Source organism: Marmota marmota, unplaced genomic scaffold (genome assembly GCF_001458135.2).
Source record: "Marmota marmota marmota unplaced genomic scaffold, marMar, whole genome shotgun sequence".
NCBI classification, from domain to species: domain Eukaryota; kingdom Metazoa; phylum Chordata; class Mammalia; order Rodentia; family Sciuridae; genus Marmota; species Marmota marmota.
In genome coordinates this window covers 499,057-519,527 of record NW_026000141.1, presented here as the reverse complement: position 1 = coordinate 519,527, position 20,471 = coordinate 499,057, and the positions used below count along the sequence as shown (strand labels likewise).

The 20,471-nt window shown below is 44.6% G+C and overlaps 1 protein-coding gene, 1 pseudogene and 1 gene segment (V, D, J or C); all 3 read right to left on the bottom strand.

The window, feature by feature from the left end:
* Positions 1-20,471, bottom strand: part of LOC107159025 (immunoglobulin lambda-1 light chain-like) — a 738,922-nt gene that overhangs the window by 252,965 nt on the left and 465,486 nt on the right. For 7 of the 39 annotated variants that reach the window (XM_048785823.1, XM_048785821.1, XM_048785815.1 and 4 more), the window contains exon 4: positions 14,717-14,724. The exons of 29 other annotated variants lie outside the window; for them this stretch is intronic. In XM_048785823.1, the coding sequence (XP_048641780.1) occupies positions 14,717-14,724 (8 nt within the window). Of the gene's footprint in view, positions 1-7,607; positions 7,617-14,716; positions 14,725-15,057; positions 15,067-20,471 lie in introns of all 39 variants that reach the window. 3 more of the 39 variants (XM_048785816.1, XM_048785827.1, XM_048785820.1) reach the window with 2 other exon arrangements.
* The window catches only part of LOC107159024, a 587,419-nt gene that overhangs the window by 247,338 nt on the left and 319,610 nt on the right, over positions 1-20,471 (bottom strand).
* Positions 7,742-11,192, bottom strand: LOC107159028 (annotated as a pseudogene).

The window sequence follows — 20,471 nt, the reverse complement described above, 5'->3', positions numbered from 1 at the left end:
GGCAGGCCAGTGCCACCATCATTTCAGTCTCTATCCTCTCACAGCAGGGCAAGGCCATGGACTCCACCCAGAGACAGGGAAGACTATTAGACTTAGCTGGTGAGGCTGGAAGCTATGTGAAGAGGGTAGGAGAGAAGGGGCCCTGAAGCAACCCCTGCAGAGATGGCCATCTTTAGAGCTGAGAACCTGCTGGGGTATTTATATGAGAGGGGAGCTGCATCTCTAGAGTCTGGCTACATGACTGTGGCCAGTATAAGAGGCCAAGGCAGGTTTGAATAAATAAATTATGGTGCATTTTCTGGAAGGGATTCCATACACACCAGTAAAGCATGATGAACAAGAATAGTTTCTGATGTGCAAAATGTTTAAAATACAGTGACAAAAGAAGAAACTGCAGCACAAAACACCCGGGGTGGTGGGACCTAGCCAGGCCCATGCACTCTGAAGATCTTGTAGAGAGATACAGAGGTGTGGGACTGTGTGCCCACCCTACTGGCTGGGCTTCCAGTGGGGGCTCTGTGATTGCCTGTCCTTTAAAGCACTTAACCCAAGGTGAGGATCACTTTCCTTCATTTGTCTGGTTCAGAGTAGGGTCTGCAGGCCTATGAATGAGTAGATGAAGGAGTAGATGGTGGTGAGCAAATGCAACATCTAGAATTTGGTCACAAGGAGGATGCTAGTGACTTTGATCAGGGTGTGGGTGCAGCTAGCTACAGGGCAAGGACACTAAGAGGTGCAGAGACTGGCCCCTGAGAGAGTACTCATGGGGCTGGAGAGGAGGTAGGTTGCACAGTTCTTAGGGATTATACCATGGGTTGCTACAGAAGGTTGGGCAGTCCTGCCTGAGGGTCAGAGGTCAGGGCTCACCAGGCTGGGTACCTAGAAGCATGAACTTCACTGAGAAGGTTCAACCAAGTAGTTAGGGCCCTCAGTAACCCTATGACAGGGTTGGGGTAGGTGTCACTTGCTCACACACTCCCTCCACTATACACACACACACACACACACACACACACACCACATCCTCCCCCTCTCTTTCAGTGTCTTACTTCTCCTGACCCTTCTTCCAGAGGCACAGACTGAGAATCCCTTAGGAGAAATTCTAGGCCACAGGCCCAGGACTGCAGGAGGCCTCATTCTGCCTCTCTACCATCCTGGCTTTGCCAGCTGGACCCATCTTGGTGCTGTACTGGTTGCCATGGACATCCATGCCACAAAGCCAGAATTTCAAGCCAGGGCAGGAGCAAGTGGTGGGGGATGTGCTAGGATTGGGCAGCAGAGGGAGGCTGAGCCCAGGGCCTGAACAGTTATGGAAGGCTTTGTTCCACAAGCCCTGACCCTCACATACCGCTTATCACTTGCATCAAACTAGGGCAACAAACTGTGCTTCTCTCTTCTGGGATGGACTCTTGGAATCCCCTCATCCTCTTTGCCCAACTCAGCTCCTACCCACACATATTCACTACCCCCATCACTCCTGAGAACAAGACTGTCCACAGAATTCAGGGCACACCAAGCCGTTGGCTTTCCAAACTCTTAAAATCAGAGCCCACCTCATTTCCTTATCCAATGGTAGGTGTAGGTACAAAAGAGAAATAGGAGGAAGCTAAGAAGTAAACTGCCACACAAAAGGCCTGCCAAGAATTTCGGACATTCGCCAACAATGAGCTTCTAACTCCCAGGGAACTATTGTGACCAAGGAAATAGGTGCTCATAATTTCTAAGACATTACTGGAGGGAAATGAGACAGGGCACCTTGTACCACAATTAGAGGTGGAGACATGTTTTATCTGAGGCTTCAACACTGAGGGGACTTGGGTTCTGACATACACACAGGATGACCAATTCGTGGCCCCAGAACATAGTGATTCTTTAAAGTGTTTGGCACAGAAGGTCACCTGTCATCTCCCTTTGGTGACAGGGAAGTCATTATTTATTGGGAGTATTTTATTCAACTGTGGACATCAGCAGGAAAACTAGGTCCTGTACTAGGACTTTCTCCGTGAGGCAGTGACTAGCAGGGTTGGAGATCCAGCCACTCTCTGACCACGAAGAAATGATGAGTCTGTGGCCCAGCCCCACCCTACCTGCTCATGCAATCCCTGAGCTCCAGTCTCTTTACTCTTCCATGGAAATTAGCAGGGTTGGGGCTCAGGACCTAGGGTCATGCCTGTGTCACCATGGGCAGGGGCTGTGGAGGGGCCACAATGAGGGCTCCACTCTTATGGGAGCTTTCTGTGGCTGCTGAAATAGATCACTGCAATACAGTGGCTCAAAACAACGTGCATAATTTATTCTCTCACAGGTCTGGAAGTTAGAAGTCCAAAATGCATCCCGGGGATCTAGAATCAAGGTGTTGGGAGGCCAAGCTCCTTCAGGGACTCAGGATGAGACCATTGTCTGAACTTTTCCAGCTCCTAGAGGATACCACATCCCTGGACTCCTGATCCCTTCCTCCAGTTTCAAAGCCAGCTGTGTAGCACCTACAAATCTCTCTTTCTGGCTTTCTCTTCCCCTCTCCTCTCTTTCCTTCTCTTCTCTTCTCTCTCCCTCTCCCCTCTTCTCTTCTCTCTCTTCCTCTACTCTCTCTCTCTTTCCTCTCCTTCAATTACCACATTCCTTCTCTTATTCTGACCTCCCACCTTCCTGTTTCCCCTACCTTGGACCACCCAGATAATTTGGGATAATCCTCCATCTCAGACCCCTTAACATCATCCCCTGGGTAAGGTCCCTATGGTTACAGACTATAATATATCACAGGTTCCAGGATTAGGTAGTACTATTCTTAGAGTCCCTCATTCAGTGGAGCTCAGCTTTGATCCTAATTCCTTGGGGATCAGGGTAGACATCTCCCCAATTCCTCTCCCTTTGTCCATCCCCAACCTGGGAATTTCTGGGACCAGCCGAGACTCAACCCTGCCCACATCCCTGCCTTCCACAGTCAGTCCCTAATTTGTCTAGGATCACAGGGAAGGGACTATTATTTCAGTCATTTCTCTGAGACATTTTCTTCCCATGACCCCTGGGTCTACTTCTCTGTCACCAAAGTGCTCTGGCTCTTGGAGGAAGATATTATGAGGATCTTTAGTCTACAATGGAGACACCATGGCCCAGAGACTCTGAGTGATTTGTCAAAAGTAGATCACTGAGTTGTCACTTCCCTGCTCCTACCATTATCAGCGTGTCTCCAAGGACTCCTGGACTCCATGTCCTCCCTTCCCACCTCAAGCCCAGCATCTCCTGCCACATCCTCTCTATACACTTCCCATGGCACTGATGGCCTTCAAGTGGCTTTATTCAAGGATCCTCTCACTGCTCTCCTATGTTGATCTTGGACCTGAACACTCCATGCCACTCTCACCATCTTGAAACTCCTCACCCAGCTGGACCCCTCTCTCTGGTCCTCTATGCTGGTGCTGCCCTGTCAGGACTATTGGGAACTGGCTCCTTGTGTACTCTGGGACTGTTGCTTCTTTGCCTGCTCAATCTCTTAGCCTTGCTGGGGCTTGATGGCTGCTGGGAGCTGCTAATTTGGCTCTCCTGGTGGCAGCCCTGCCTCGGAATGGGCTTACCATTCATTCTGAGTCCCCACTGGAGGCAGGCACCCTGTGACAAGGGCTGTGTCTCTAGCAGCCTGTCCCTCAGAGGTTCAGTTGGGTTCTGGACTGGACCTTACTGAGCCCTCCATGTTTCACTGTAAAAGTTGCTCCCTGTTCTGCTGCAGGTATGATCTCACCTGCCACCACCTGTCAATGTAGTGACCTTGGCTGAGGGTTGCTTTCAGAGAAACTCTGAGCTGGTATCCGACATATTTTATATCATGTGATCCAGACCACCTTGGAGGCAGATGTCCATACTCCCACACCTTGTAGATGAGGAAACAGAGGTTCTAAGAACTAAGGCAGCTCTACACAGATGGTGAGCACCTAGGTCCACTGGCCCAAGGTCAACCCAAGGTGGCTACACCTTCCCCCATGCCTGACTGTAAGGGCCAAGCCCGCTTAGGTGCAATATGTGTTAAAGACCACATGTGTGTTGGGTCACTCTCCCTTCTAGGCAGGCTGTGCCTATACAAGGCCAAGAGAAGATGCTGAGCATGTGAACTCTCTTGTGGTTCTGTGGAGTTGGAGGACCTGGATTCCTCTGTCTACTCTGGCTCATTCGGTCCACAAAGCAAAGCACACAAGGTATTTGTGTGCCCATTTCCCAGATGAGAGGACTGAGGGTCCAACAATAAGTGGATGATCCAGTCAGGGTCACAATGAGTTGTGGGGTGACCTATCCCCAGGCTCTTTCCACATATCCTCATCCCTGTGGCCCATTGTCATTGAATCATTAATTCACTCACACATTCATTCAACAAATCGTGAGTGAGCATAGCTGTGATATGGGCCAAGTGCTGGGTAGAGGGACATGAGGACCACCTAACCTGGAGAAATTCACAAGCTGCTAGGGGACAATGTGGAATTTACCACTGGTCCCCTCCTTAAGTTCCTGGAGGTCAGCACCATCCATGCAGACCAGGGAATGTCAGACACAGCACAGGAATCTCCCGCTAAGCTTTGGATGAATTTAAACAACAGAAACATCTACGAGATACCTCAGTGGCCAATTCTGGGCCATTTAGAGCAAGTCACAGTACCTCATTGACCCTCCAGTGACTCTGAGACCTGAGGGCTATGATTGCCTATTTCACAGATGACCTTGAGAGACATACACAGTCTGCTCAGGCTCCACATAGCCCAAAGGCAGCAGATCCAGACCTAATCCCACCCATCTTCTCCCATCTCTGTGCCAAATTCATACCTATATTGACCCTAGGGAGTAACATCCCCACCACACAGGGCAGGTCTATTTTGGGCAAGTTCCTCAATATACAAGGAAGAATGTGAGGGGCCAGTAGCTGATGGGCCCTGGGCTGAGACAAAGTTCTCAGAGTCAGAAGGGGGAAGGAGACTGGCTTTCTCTACACCAAAAGTCATAGCCCAGAATAGCATGGTGGGTGTCCGGGAGCCCTAGGGAGGGGACTCTGGGGCTGCAGAGGAGGGACAGTAAAGTGGCTGCTCTGGCCTGGAGGAAGGGAAGCAAGTGGCTGTTTGGGGCCCCTGGGGAATGAAGAAGCAGAGCAGCAGCTCCTACTAAGTTGAACTGGGTGACTCTCCCAACCCCACTGTGAGACCTGCAAAGGCACCAGGAGAATATCCTCCACCAGGTATGGACAGGAGACACCCATATCCTTCATCCCACAGTACTCATGACTCCCAGCCTGTATTTCCCAACACATAGGTCCAAAACAAAGTTTTCAAGCCAACTAGAAATTTGAGCTTCTAGGAGTATGGATGACATAGTCACTGTCCACTTGTAATGCCCACTGACATTTAATGACACAACATAATGTTAGTGGACTTTGCCCTTTCTTTATGACACATGAGCTTCTTCACCAGGGGCTCTGTCATTCCTGGTCCAGTTTTGCTGTCTCCCACCTCATCTCCAGAACATTTCCCTGCTGCTGTCTAACTTCTTGAGATCTCACAGAAACCTCAGTCTTCATCCCCGCTTCAGGATGGGTTTCTACCGCTCTAAAGAAGCCACATTTCATGACCTTGAATCAAAGCTCCTACTAGAGCCGCCTCAATGAGATATGGATGAAGAACAGTTCTAAATCAACCTGGATCCCTCACACATATGAGATTGGATGATTCCCAAAGTAGCACTGACATGGTCTGGGAAGGTTGCTTCTTTCTCAAAAACATTTTTTTTTGTTCAAAGTCCCCAAGAGTCAAGAGATTGTTAAAATGACCTTGCATGAGAACTCCCTCCATCTGGGGTGATCTGAGGGAAATGCTTACCTATTTGGTCTTCTTGAAGAATTGTAGGGAGGCCATGGGAACATAAACACAGAGTCATGGCAGAGAGTGCTAGGGTCAGGTTCAGTCTTTCTGAATACCTGCCAAGTTATTTAATCTCAAACCTAATCTGTTAGGGCAATAGTTCCACAGAACCACTCTAGACCAGTGGGGCTCTATGCAGAAGAGCTCTAGACCTACATCCTGGGGTTTCCAGATATTCCTAATTTTGTTGTAATCACATAATTATTACTAGTGTCTTCTCCACTCCCAGAAACATCCTGGTATAGTTGATGAATTTTGATCATTCAATCTCAAGTAACTTTCAAATGACTCAATGATGATCATGATAAGAAGGAAGAATGAGATAAAGACAAGGATGGTGATCATGACTGAATAATTTGCCTCAACTCATCAGATCAGCTGTCATGATCTCCAGGCTGGATCTCTCCATTCCATAATGTTGTTTTCTCCTTTTCTGAGGACCAGGCCTGGTGATGAAGGCTAATAAACCCCACATGTCACTGACCTTGTAGATGAACAAAGTGTCCTAAAAGATATCATGCAGAGTTCAGGGGAGAGCCCCTGGGAGTTCTCTGAGCCAGTTCAGCTTCTCTCCTGTTGGGTTGCATGTCTCACCCCTGCCTCTGGCCTGGGACTCCTCACAACCTGGGGACTGGTGGCGGGTTCCATCCTAGTAGTCTGAGCTGCAGCTGTTCCTTCCACAGCACCACCATATGGGCATGACTATTTCACTACTCAGGACCCAGAAGCTGTGGTTTCCCCCAGGGATTGTACCAGGAATCAGGGAGGAAAAACTGTCCCTAAACATAGCATCCCCAGCTATACCAATGTGCATCCTCAACTCCCCTCCCCCCAACAGCTCCTGCACCTGCAGCAGGTGTCTCATGTCACAGACCTCATCCTCACACTCAGAAATTTGGAAATCCAAGTCTGGCTGGATCCTGGGAATTCCTCAGGGAGCCGCTGTTGCAGCTGCACCTCTAGATGCCCATACCCTCCCCTGCTCTAGACTGACATACACTGAGAGGTGAATTCTGGCAATGACAGAAGAGTCTTGGTTTAGCTGGCCCTTTTCTCAGTGTCCCTGGAGCCAGGCTTGTCTCTCTTGGGGAAAAGGGTTAGGTATGCCCTTCCAGTTGCTGCCAAATCAGAAGGACTTGCTCTAGCCTCTGGCTGCCTGATTTCTACTCACAGGCCTCAGAGACTCTGCCTGAGGCTATAGGGTACTCATCCTTCCTAGGCCCAGGTGTCCTCAGCTTCCTGCTCCTTTTCATTCCCAATGGTTCCTCTCATCTCATGTGATTGTCCCACTGCAGAGTGGGGAACTGGGGATTCTGAAACAGAGGATGACTAAGTATTGTTCTGGAGACATAACAATAGTTCTGAGTGTCAGAATTCTCAGGGGATAGCTCTGTAGATCCAAGTGCCCTTGGAGAGGCCTCCAAGATCTTAAGCACCCTCCTCTGGTAATATTTGGAGGCTGAGGTATCCCCTACCTTGCTCTCCTAAGGGATTTGAAGAGACTCTTCTCCTCTAGTAGAATATGGTATCACAGACTCAATGACCTGGCATGGATATTCTAGTTCCTTATATTCATGACTTAATGGAGGTACACAGAGGGAGTTCTCTTTCCTAAGACACACAGCAGATTTGTATAAAGTCTGTGTCCTGGGACTTTACCAGTGCCAGCTAGAGACCTGAGAGGACCAGTCATTTTAATACACCTTAGATGAAAACATCCCAAAACTGGATGCTGGTTTTGGGGAAATTTAAATTATGTAACTTCAAACTCCCCATCCAACTGCTTAGAATGCAATGTGACAGGGAAAGTCTAAAAGAGGGCAACAGACACCAGCCTTGGGAGCTGAAAGTCAGAAAGTGTTGAAGCTCTTCTTCATGGGGGAGGCTGGATATCCAGTGGAAGGCTGCAGGGGTGGTTACAGGAGGAGGGATGCAGGGATAAAACTCTGGTTCTGCATTCCTGCAGGGTTAGCTTTCCATCATTCTAACAAACACCAGAAATAATCAACTTATATGCATAAAAGGTGTCTTCTGCCTCTCAGGTATGGATATTTTGGTCCATGATCAGTTGACTCCATCACTTTGGCCCTGAAATAAGGCAGTCCATCATATTGGGCAGCATATGGTAGAGAGGATCTGCTCACCTCATGGCAGGTAAGGGAAAGAGAAAAAGAGAGAGGAACGGGGATTCCATATCCCCTTGAAGGGCACACCATCTGTGACCGGAGACCTTCCACAAGCCCCAGATCTTAAAGGTTTAACCATCTCAACACTGCCATGAGGCCAGACTGCAACATCAGGGACGCTTCTGCCTGCCCTCCCTGCTCAACTTCCTGCTATAGAACTTGAGATGACTTTAAAAAAACTTGTAAAAAGAGACAAAAGTTAGAAACTGTGCAATGTTAACAAAACAGAATTTTACAGTGTTTCTTTTTTTTCCAATAATACTTCATGAGAATGTTCATGTTTTCTGCCATAGGATTGAAGAGACCTGGAAGGAAATAAAAAAAATAATCCAAGACTTTCAAATAAGAATTAAGCTGGTCTGCTACATAATGTTCAAAGGAAGATGTGTTCAAAGGCAAACACTAACCACAATTTTGTTCACAAAACTCATTATTAAAGGAGTCCTATGTAAGAAAACTACTTAGAAATTCTATCCTTGCATGGACTTCAAAAGCTGTTCATACAATTTTTTTAAATAGATAATAAAAAAAAACACCATTTTTTTTCCAGGAGAGCTGGACATCAGGCTGGCTGCTTTGACTGTAACTTGGATCATTTTTCTCCAGTCCCATTTATGCTAACTGCAGCATGGAACCATGTGATGATACTTTGGACTCCAAGCACACTTTGTATTGTTTGGGATCCAGATTGGTGTCATGGAAGACAGTGTGTTGGACATGTGCTACTCCTACTTCCTGGCTTCTGAACATCCTCAAACCTGCCTAGAGAACTGTGTTGAAGATGTTCACATCTTTCAGCCCCAGCCTTGGATGGAAATTGCCACCCACTCAGACAAGATGTCCCTTACAGGTATAAGTAATGCCAAACCCATAGTTTCTACAGAAGCCAGTTTTTTAAGTAAAAGGAATAATGGTTGTTCCTGGGAACTTTCCCACCATAAATAATCTTTCAATCATAACTGTCTAAAGATGATTGGGGAATGTGTTTGTTGGCCCCAAACTCTATTTGCTCAACAATGTTGCAGGAGTTTCATGATAAACACCAGGTCAACTGCACAGAAGAAGTGTAAATATTTGTTATTAAATTGAAAGATCCCACCCTGAGGGCAAGAGCGATTGAAAATTCTATAGACACAGGAAAAATCTTCATATCATCTTTAGGGTACTTACTGCTATAATCTCTCATCAGTTCCAGTATTTTGGCCTTATCAAGGTTGGAGTCAGAATTAAAAAGTAGTACAACCACTTTGGCGTGCAGATTTGGGGTGGGACATGTCTTCCCCAAGTTTCCCAGAAACCTCACAAACATGTCAAAATGTCCAGATAATGGCATCAGGATATGACATTTTCATATTTGGGCTCTTTGCATTTGTTCTTGGATCCAGAGAACTGGAAAGGAACAAGCTACTTCAGGGAATTGGAGAGAAAGGATAGGTATCCAAACTTCTGGTTAGTTCTGTTGGCCAGCTCCTGAGTGTCTAGTTCCTCATGCTCCACTAACTGAACCTTGCTGTAAATCTGCTGTAGGTCTGCATGCCTCCTCAAAGGAACTGACATCTTATTTCCTTTATACTTCTTTTTTTTTAAAGAGAGAGAGAGAGAGAGAGAGAGAGAGAGAGAGAGAGAGAGAGAATTTCAATATTTATTTCTTAGTTTTCGGCGGACACAACATCCTTGTTTGTATGTGGTGCTGAGGATGGAACCCGCGCCGCATGCATGCCAGGCGAGCGCACTACCGCTTGAGCCACATCCCCAGCCCCTTTATACCTCTTATGTAGAAGCAGCAGGTTCAGAATGTACTCTGCCTCATACATGGGATTCACCACAGGACAATAGCCACACCAGACCTCCTTGAAGTCCATGATGCATTCCCAGCTCTTGGTGGTGGCCTTGATCATTTCCATTACCTACATGAAGATGTCATTCAAGGCTTCCATCTGTTTGGAGTACATTCTTCTTAGGAGGGAGGGGTGCAGGTTGGCTAATGGTCCACAGCCAAAAACAAATTATTGCCAGTCATAAATTCCCATTGCAGAACTTCCTCTTGAGGGCAGGACTGAAATCTCATGAAGAAAGCAGGGATTCCCAGATGTTGGTCCGTCTTATGCATCTCTGTGTTGCTGTATTTGCTCATTAGGATGATTTCTCAGTGGAATTGTATTGTGTGATGCTGCTGCTCTGCAATTTGGTGACTGAGAATGTAGCTGTGCAGTTTGTACTGGTAGCTTGGGTTTTTGTTCAGGTTGAACATGATAGCTTAGTGAATCTTACTGTTCTGGAGATCTCAGATGTATCCCTTCTTGTTCTTTTCAGAATTCTCGTTTAAAAAAAGCTGATGCATCTTATAAGACCCAAAACATTTCTGTAGTGCTCTGTCCTGTCTGCCTGAGAAGCAGGGGCTCACTGATATTCAAACTCCTCAGGAATCTCTTCAGATGATCTCTGTTGATGTCAAAATCATCATCTGCTTCCAGATCACTGTCCAAGCAGTGCTCATGCATATACTTGAGCATCATAAAATTCTTCTGGAGTGGGTAAGTGCCATCCACACCCCATAGTGGCACAATTGGAAATGGTACAGATGGTACAGACACATAGTAGAGAAAAACTCCACTTTCCCAGAAAATTGTCTTAGGTCATATTCTGAAGGTGACCACAGTAGGAGTCTGAAGTATTTCTGGGTGATCATGACTCCCACAAAGAGAAGTTTCCTGTCATGCGAGGCTGCCAACTGGGCCAAGCCTTGTGGCCATTGCTGTTCCCCACAGACATCTTCTTGTGCCCTGTAGGCCTGGGATTCTTTTGCCACCACCAGCATCCCCCCAGGCTGCTGCAGCACAACTGACCCACTGGTTTCAGCTCTGAAGCATGGGGCAGGACAAGCCTATGAGGCCAGCACAAAGCCCAGCAGGAGCCAGATCTGAGGCAACAAGCAGAGCTAGGCTCACCAATTTGCCTGGAGCCATGCCCACACCACTCTGCCTGCAGGACCGCTTTCACCGCCTATGTTCAGGAGCCTGCCCACCACAGCTCCCAGCAGCAGAGACTGGTTGTCCTCATGCCAGGAAGCCTGGTCCCAACTGCTCAGTGGGTGCCTAGGGCCATCCATGCCCATGGCGGCCCCAGAGCTGACAGCAGGCCTGGTGCCGATGCTTCATTATGCACACCTGCCCGCACCACAGTTTCCTGCTCTTTTAAGAGGGGAACATGCCCTGCGCATGCAAGCTGCATCTCCTGAGCAAGGCCACCATGACTATTCTCATATTGGCACAGAAGTGTGGGGGCATTGCAAAGGCAATGTCAATGGCACCTGCTCAGAGATCTTGTCCTGCCCTGATGGCGCCCTGGCAGGCTCCGCCCCTGTTCTCCTTGTGACCTAGACTGCTGCTGCTGCTCTACATCCTTGGAAATGGCTCACCATTGCCCTTTGATATATTTTTAGTTGATTTTTGTGCAATGTGAGAAATAAGGGTCTAGTTTTAATCTTCTACATATTCCCCCATGACCTTCTATCATGTTGTTTCTATGATAGAGTCAGAAGCTCATGGAGACCTGTGAAGCTACAAGCCAAAAATTAATCTGCCCTCCACTAACTTGTTCCTGTCAGGTATAATGGTTACAGTGAAGAAGAGCTGACCACCACAAATGGAAAAGTTACAGAGCACATTTTGTTCTAGTAGTCCTGCCCAGCATGAAATACTGAGGGGAGTCCTAAGACTTAAGAAGGGTAAGAGATGGGAACTTGAGAACCTGAAGAATTAATATCTCTGCTAAAGGTACTTAAGTAGTTGAACATAAATCCTAACAATGATTGTATTTTAGTTTCTAACATATTGCCATAAGAATTAAAAACAGGAGAGAAATGTTCATAGTTTGAATCAATAATGGAAATGATCAAAAAATTCCAGTATGCACATCAGACTTTGACAACAGCATCATAAACAAGAAGGGACAGATGAGGGTAGGAGGAAAGGGAACATGGTAATAGAACTCAGCATCATTGCAAACTATGTTGGTATTGATGTAAAGCAAATAGAAACCACTATGAAAATAAATTTAAAATATAGATAAAAGGATATGAAAGGTAACCAAAGTGGTATGATGGGAAAAAAATAAACCAATCACAATGGAATCTGCTAGAGGAGCAGTGAGGAACCTAAAAAAAGGATAAAATACATGTAGAAATCAGCACATTGGCAGAAGTCTGTCATTATATGTGATTACATAAGATGGAACATATGAGTCTTAGTTTCTCAATACCTAAGAAGCCTGCATCCACACAAAGTTTCACACAATTTCTCTACCCTATTGCATGTGAGGAGATAGGCTTGGGTTTGATGGATTCTCTTATAACAGAAACAAAGCACTTGGTAACAGAAACTTGACCTGCCATGACTCCTCATGCACTGTCAATGCCACCAATCTGGGACACAGGACAGGGTACATTTTGGCACAACTGGCACAGAGTGAGGCTTGTCATCCTAACAATAGGCTCTTCAATGACAGAAGATTTGGGGTCCTCAGGAGGGGGGCTGCTACTCTGTGAATCCTTAACCAGCAAGGGGCAGTGGAGGGGCATTCAGAGGAAGCTAGGAGAGAAGCTGGGGTTGCATAGGCAGAGTGAGGCCAGCCCTGGGGGTGAACAGGAGGAGTCCAAATTCAGTCCATGAAAGGACATCAGAAGAGTTTAAACTGTGTCCGTTGTTGCAATGACTACATTCTGAGGGTCAGACAAACACAGGGTCACCCCCAGGACACTGGCAAGAGCCAAGGCACACCCACTGGGAAATGCACTGAAGGAGGCTGATTGTATGTGTAAACATGGCAGACAATGCTGGTTGAATTTCCTTAGGGAGAAAACTCTAAGGTCCAGGTGCTGTAGGAGGGGGCATTGTATGAGAAAATGTGGGCTCCTACAGTCTGTTTCCTTCTCCCAGCCTGACTGTATGTGCCTCCTGCTAATCTCAGGAAACTATTTATCACTGTCCAGAAGTCATCCCTAGGAAGACTTCTCTAACCCAGGGTCTTCCAAAGATGGCTGCACAGTCCTCTCTGGCATTTCCTCCCACCTCCAGCCATTCATACCTTCTTTCCAGGAAGAATTTCTTATGCGGTCATGCATGAGGGAAGGGAGCACTTGGTCACTTCTCCCTGCATGAAGAATGGACAGGATCCCTGAGGAGAATCTCAGAGTGACACTGACTCTCAGCTGCCTCAATTCAGAGCCTTGAACCTGGAATTCACCTTGGTTCAGAGGCAGGATTCTCCCTGATTGAGGAATCCTTGACAGCTCATTTTTCAGAGCTCAGCCATGGAAACTGTGACACTGATGAACTTCACAGATAATAAAGGACCTAAATTTGTTTTGTCCATCAGGTCTGGATTGTGGTGACTTTAAACATGCCAAATAAAGCATGGATGATTAAAAAATAAAAATAATTGTGGCTATTTATGGTACATTGCAGAATGAAGTATGTCAAACACAATGTTTGAGACTAAAATTGGTGGTAAATCCATAAAAGAAGGTGGTTGATTATGTAAACAATGTATAACTGTGAAATGCATAAAAGCATGTCAACAATAAGAGGAACATTAAATGAAATGCCAAAGATGAAACCAAAGTCCATCTTGGAGCTACTGAGAGGACTACGAAGAACGTGAGGGCCCATGGTGATCTTATGCTGAGTCACTTGTCATCAGTGGTCTCTCAGCAGGGAGCCACCCTGCCTATGGATAGGAACATGAAAGGGCAACAGCCCATCTGAACTAGGCCCAGATTAAAACAAAACAAAACAAAAAAACAGCTCTGTAGAGTTGGAAGACTGGCAAAGGGGTCAACATCTGGAAAATGACTATAACCAGAGGTCACGGGAGCAAGAATGATATTTTGCCCAAAGCAGCTTGAAGAAATTTGAATGCTGAACCTCCACCTCCTGTCTCTTCTTTTGTCCTCACAGCTGATTTGAGTGGCTTCCTATTAGTAGTATGCCCAGAGGATTCATAATTTGAATATTGACCAAACACACACTTATCCCAAAAATCTGAGAGAGGTCTCAGAGATCCCAGCTGTGCCATGCATTTGAGGACAGAAATCAATGAAGAGTGATATCCCACAAAGGCATTCAGGGACTGTTATGGTTTGGATATAGGGTGTCCCATAAATCTCATGGGTGAGGCAATGCAAGAATTTTGAGAGGAAAAATGAAGAGGTGGTGAGGTGAAAACTAATCAGTGGTTAATCCAATGATATAGGTGGTAAGTATATACAGGTAGACTGGCTGAATGAGGTTGTCACTGGGGATGAGACTTTGGGATTTCTATTTTGTTCCTAGTCTCTCTGAGAGACTGAGGTCTCTCTGCTTCCTGATTGTCATGATTCAAGATGCTTTTCTTCTCTATGTCATTAGGCCATGATATTTTGCCTCAGTTTAGAAACAGAGAAATCAAAAAGGCCATATATGAACAAATTTCAAAACCTGAGTCCAAAAAAAAAAATCCTCCTCTAATTTTTTCTTGTCAGATTTTCATCACAGCAGCAACAACATACCTGACTAATCATGGACCTGGAAGGCCATTCTATACTCAGAAAGATGCTCTAGGCTGCTAAATTCCATGGTAAATACCCTGATGCCTCATCTAGCACCACTCTTTCCTTGCATTTGGTAAAATAAAAATCGAGCCAGACATCCTAGTATTCTGGGTTATGAAAGAGTTGAAGCATCAGAACCATGCTGGAGGTGAATCCAAGGACATGTGAACAACCTGACCCCTCCTCTCTATGTAGTGGCCCAACAGATACACATATACAGGCATGAGTCACAGGATTGAAGGGATTCACTTCTATCCTCCATAGCTTATACAATAGAAAGCATTCCTCCTACTACCAGAAATATACATGTGATCAATTTTTAGGAATACACCGAAGCTAACACATTTTTAACTAAAAATGGCACCATATTCCACCTGTGTCAACCGGAAACTCATTGCCACTTCCATGATCACTCATTCTCCACCTAAAGATAATTATGATATCCAGGCTACATCTAATTAGATGATCCATCAACGCCCCCCCCCAAAAAAATGTGCATCTTTTCCAAGCAAGAGAATACAATACGCTTTTTGACCTCAAGTATGTTCATTTTCCTCCACCTATGATATCCTGTAAATTAAATATTGAAGTAAAATGTTAACTATTTTTATTCTTTTGAACAGAGGATTGAACTCAGGTGCACTAGACTACTGAGTCACATCCCCAGCCCTATCTTGTGTTTTATTTAGAGACAGGGTCTCACTGAATAGCTTAATGCCTTGCTTTTCTTGAGTCTTCTATGATCTCATAATCCTCCTGCCTCAGTCTCCCGAGTGGCTGGGATTACAGGCATGTGACACCGGGCTTGGATAGTTACCTATTTTTAAAACACCTATGTTAGAGGACAATAGAATCAGACAGAGGAAGGAAAACATATTCAAATATATTCACATTAAAATAAATATTTCTCGTTAGAATTCTAATTCCTGTGATCATCATTGGTAATTTCTCACTTATCTATTCTAAATCCCTTGACCACCAAAAAATGCTTTGGCTAGTGTTGATCTCTAGCTAGTAGTGTCAGGTAGAATGCACAAATCCTCACTCCAGAAAACATAGGTGCACCAATAGCCCTGCTGAGTTGGATTGTGTTGGTATTCTGACCTTAACTGCAGTACAAGGAAGGATGAGAGAACATGCTTCTTTCCATATATTGCCTCCTTATTTTGAGTCAGCAGTGGCAACTTAATTCCTCTGATTATCAGGACCAATCATGACCCAATAGCCCCAACTTGGTCTAATGTTCCTTGTCATGAGTAGCAAAAGGGAGGCTTGGACCCAGGTTAGAGCAGTCATTTTTGTGTCCTGTGTTTGGAACAAAGTCCTCTGCACTAGACCAATAAAGGGTTGAATTACTAAAATGGGAAGCAAACATTGTGCTAGCGAGTCACTAGTGGAGTCACTCCCAGTCCCAGGCCCTCATTCCAGCTCCAGGAATCCTTCCTATGCCACAAATATCATCATGTATTGGATATGGGTGTAACCAGTCACCAAGATTCATCTTTGACTCCTCAAAAGCCAGTCAACTTTTTTGTCAGACCTAGTGTTTTAGGATGTTGGGGAAATGTAAGAGTAGTAATGGCAGGAATATGGCTGATTGCTCCCCTTTATTGGCTGTGACATAAGCATTGTGCTCAGAAGCCCCATGTTGAATACCAAACGGTGGTTAAGGTGTTCACTAAGTTCATGGATAACAGTTTTGGCAAAAGCTCTGCAGGCAAGAAAACAAGCTCCCTCAAGGGTAAATGAATGTTTCACTGAGAACTAATGTCAGTCTGCCATGATGAAAGGTCTAATGTCATCAATCTTCTCTGAGGTACCTGGCTGCTTCAAATAGGAAATAACATCATATTAGAACTCAGGGTTGGATTCTGCTGTTGTCACCTGGCTATAGGCAGGTCATCTCTGTGAGTAGAAATATGTTGTCATGACCACATGAATAATCTCTCTTCATGAAAGCATGGACATTTTGTTCATGAGCTGCTTGGGAAAACATATGTGTGTCTAGGGATGGAAGCCACCTGAGACACACCAATTGATTTAAGATCCACTTCATCATCAGGATCATTTCTTTCTCAGGTCACTGTTTGGTGATTATGACCTGGCACCAAAATATCTTCATGATTTTGCAAACACATAGTTTATTTTCTTTATGGTAAAACCATGATGATGAAAACAGTCACTTAAAATCAACACTGCATTTCTGTGAACATAAATGTGAAAATAGCAGAGGCTTGTAATATTGAACAGTAAAAAGACTGCTTTTTTATATCCCCTATTAGATTATTTACATAACTTCTGTCTCTATGTATGAATACACAACCAGTGTAACTCTGCATCATGTATAACCACAAGAATGGTAAATTTTCTATATATATATATATCCAAAACCACTCTACTGTCATGTATATCTAAAAAGAAGAAATAAAAATTTTAAACAATTATACTACATAGACTTAGAAGTGTTGTGTTAGTATACTACTTAAATTATGGACTTTCATAAGATAGTTGTTCAAACAGTAGTTTTGAAACAAACATCCATTTCCTTCAAAGTTGAATTTATTTTAACAAACACAAATCACATTTACATATCTGGCTGTAAATATCAAAGGGTAAATATTATTTCTGTTAACAATTTAGTGGTTAGAAAATTACCAATCATGCTTCGGTTAGTAAAGTAAATCTACCTTAAAAATGTAAATGAGAAAATAGAAAACAGATCAAACGTTTCTGAGAAAATTTTACTGTTCAAATTAACATGTAACATAAATATATAAAACCTATTTCAAAGAAATGACATGAGAAAAAGAATATAAATTATATCATAAATAAGTGTTCATCTAACCTTTGTAGAAATGATACGTCTTTGATACAGTGGGTTATATAACATTATTAAAATAATTATGTATGCATTTTTAATTTTAATGCTGTTAGGAGACTTTGCATAATCAGCTTTCACAGTATTATTATTAGACATTATTGGACTAGAGCCCTCAGGTAGCAGTAGTGTCACACTCACCTTGTACCCACAGCCTCATCTCCTCCAATGGGACATACATAGGACTCTTGGGATAATGTCTGATACTGGAAAGCTGGAAACATGGGACCTTTACCATATGCCCATGCAGAGTACTGGGAGGGAACCCTGCTCTTGCTCCTTCCCAAATGTAAATTATCCACGATGCTGAGCCTCCTTGACCTTCTGACTGGCAAATCACACAGTTCTGGCCTCATGTTCAAGTGATGACTGATGTTGTTTTCTACCTACCAGGAAAAGGATTTGCACCATGGGCTGTTCTTCAAAAGGTGTGTAATTCTCTGCAGCAGGTGACATGACAATTCCCAAACTCCCATGGTCTACATTGGGATTCTCCTGGAGGGATTGCCCTAAACAGCAGATTTTGTCTCCTATCACCAAGTCCTCTATTAGCATACATCTAGGGGATAAGACTGTCTGCCCAGCTGGGCCACCATAACCACTGTGGCATATGTCACTGTGTCTCTACACACTGGAGTACATACACATTCCTCAACTTTCACTGTAGCTTATATACAAGCCAGCTTCCACAGGCCTCAGCTCTGGGCCCAGAACAGGAGCTAGTGCAGAGAGACACACTGGGTCCCCAGCAGACAGTGTCCAGGTATTGCCCCTGCCCATTCCTCCTCTCTGGTATTGGTGCCAAGGCATTGGGGGAAGTGATCTGCGGAGGATTGATCTGCGGGGAAGTTATCTATGGAGCCTGGCAGGGGAAATGAGAATCCCAGAAAACCTGATGCAGCTAGTGAAGGACAAGAAGCTCTTGAGCATCCTGTCTAAATTCTGAAGGATCTTCAACCACCTCTAGCGACTGCCAGGGGAATAAATTAGCAGAATACCGAAAGACATGTACACACATTAAATGGCAGTACAAAAAATAAAAGGTGTGCAAAATTGCCTGATTATGTGGGGACTATTGTTCACTTATGAGAAAAACTAAATGTGCTGTAAGAGAATATTCTGATTTTTGTGACTGCAAAATGGTGTGACCACTTTGGAAAGCAGATTGGAGATTCCTTAGAAAACTTTTAATGGAACCACCATTTGACCCAGCATTTCCACTCTTAGGTGTATACACCAAAGACTTAAAATCACACCATAGTAATGCAGTGACATCAGTGTTCATAGCAGCTGAATTCACAGTAGCTAAACCATGGAAACAATCTATATGCTCTTCAACATTTGAATGTATAAACAAACTGTGGTACATACACAGAATGGAACATTACTCATCCTTAAAGAAGAATGAAATTATAGCATTGACAGGTAAGTGGACAGAGTTGGAGAATATCATGGAACAAAATAAGTCAATCCCAAAAAGCCAAAGGCCAAATATATTCTCTGATAAGTGGAGCATGTCCATAATATTCTGGGGGAGAGTCAAGGGAAGAATGAGAAATTTTGGATTGAGCAGAGGAGAGGAGGTGGAGGGGAGGGTGTGTGGGGGCAAGATGGTGGAATGAGAAAGACATTACAACCCTTTGTATGGTATGATTTAATGAATGGAGTGACTCTGCATCATCTACAACCAGAGAAATAAAAAGCTGTGCTCTATTTGTGTAAAAAAATTCAAAAAGTTTAAATATCTAGATTTTAATTTTCTTGGTAGTATCTTTGGCCCCAGAGGATTTACAGCTAAAGAGCTTGAGGCAGAAACTGGAGGTAAAACAATGGCCTGAAGCAAAGACTCAATGAAAGATAAAGAGAAGGAGGAGCAAAATAGAGCAAATTGAATTGGGAGCATTCACATGAAGATTCAGATGGACTAATCACTGTGGAAGATGCTCAGAATAGATCAAAGTAAAACTATAGAGGGCCATTGAAGAACTNACTTCCAGACCTTTAGAACGTAACAGGCCATCTAGGGCCAGAAGAAGCGGACTGGAAGGCACAGCACCCATGACACAACAACAAAAGAAGCACAAGAAACACAAAAACAAAATGACACAACAAGAGACACACAGAAAACAAAAGCGAAAGTAAAAACAAAAGTACACAATGCAGCTGCTGCCCCACTTTGGTCGCGGGTCCCACTTACTTGGGACGATTCTCTGCTTTGATCGCGGATCCCACTTACCTGGGACTACGGTGCACCCCCCTGACTGCTGAAAGTTCTGGTTCCCGGGTCTCGGCACCACTTGTAGCGCCCCCTTGCCCGCAAGGAAGACGCAACACTCAGGAATCTTCTTTCAGCAGTTTATTCAGGCCCCTGACAGTCCTTCTCCTCAGTTCTCCTCTTCAGTTCTCTCTCTCGGATGCCCCTCCCAGCCTTAATAAAGCATCTCAAGCCCCAATGCAAAGCAGCCACGTGGAGCTTTCTCATAGAGTGATGAAAAGTCATGTGCCAACTCTCCCAAACAAGGAGTTGTTTATCACAGACCACAGCAGAGCCAGCGCCATCTTGTAATGGCGACCATAATTTGCATAAACGGCAGAAACGGCTCACCACACTATTTATTATATGTGGTGCTGAGGATCAAACCCATGGCCTCACATGTGTGAGGTAAGTACTCTACCACTGAGCCACAACTCCAGTCCCTGTATTATCATTCTTTATTGAATTTATTTCTTATTAAAATATATAGTTTTAAGACATAGTTTTTAATGTATTATGTAATTTTAGCATGTTCAGATTGGAGTGATGCTCATATGTTACCACAGAGCAGACATTTATATTTTGTCTAGACTTTATTATTATCTTAGTAGTTTTCATGCGCTCTATATATACAGCAACCAACCTATTTCCAATGAGAAACATGTCAGTTAAT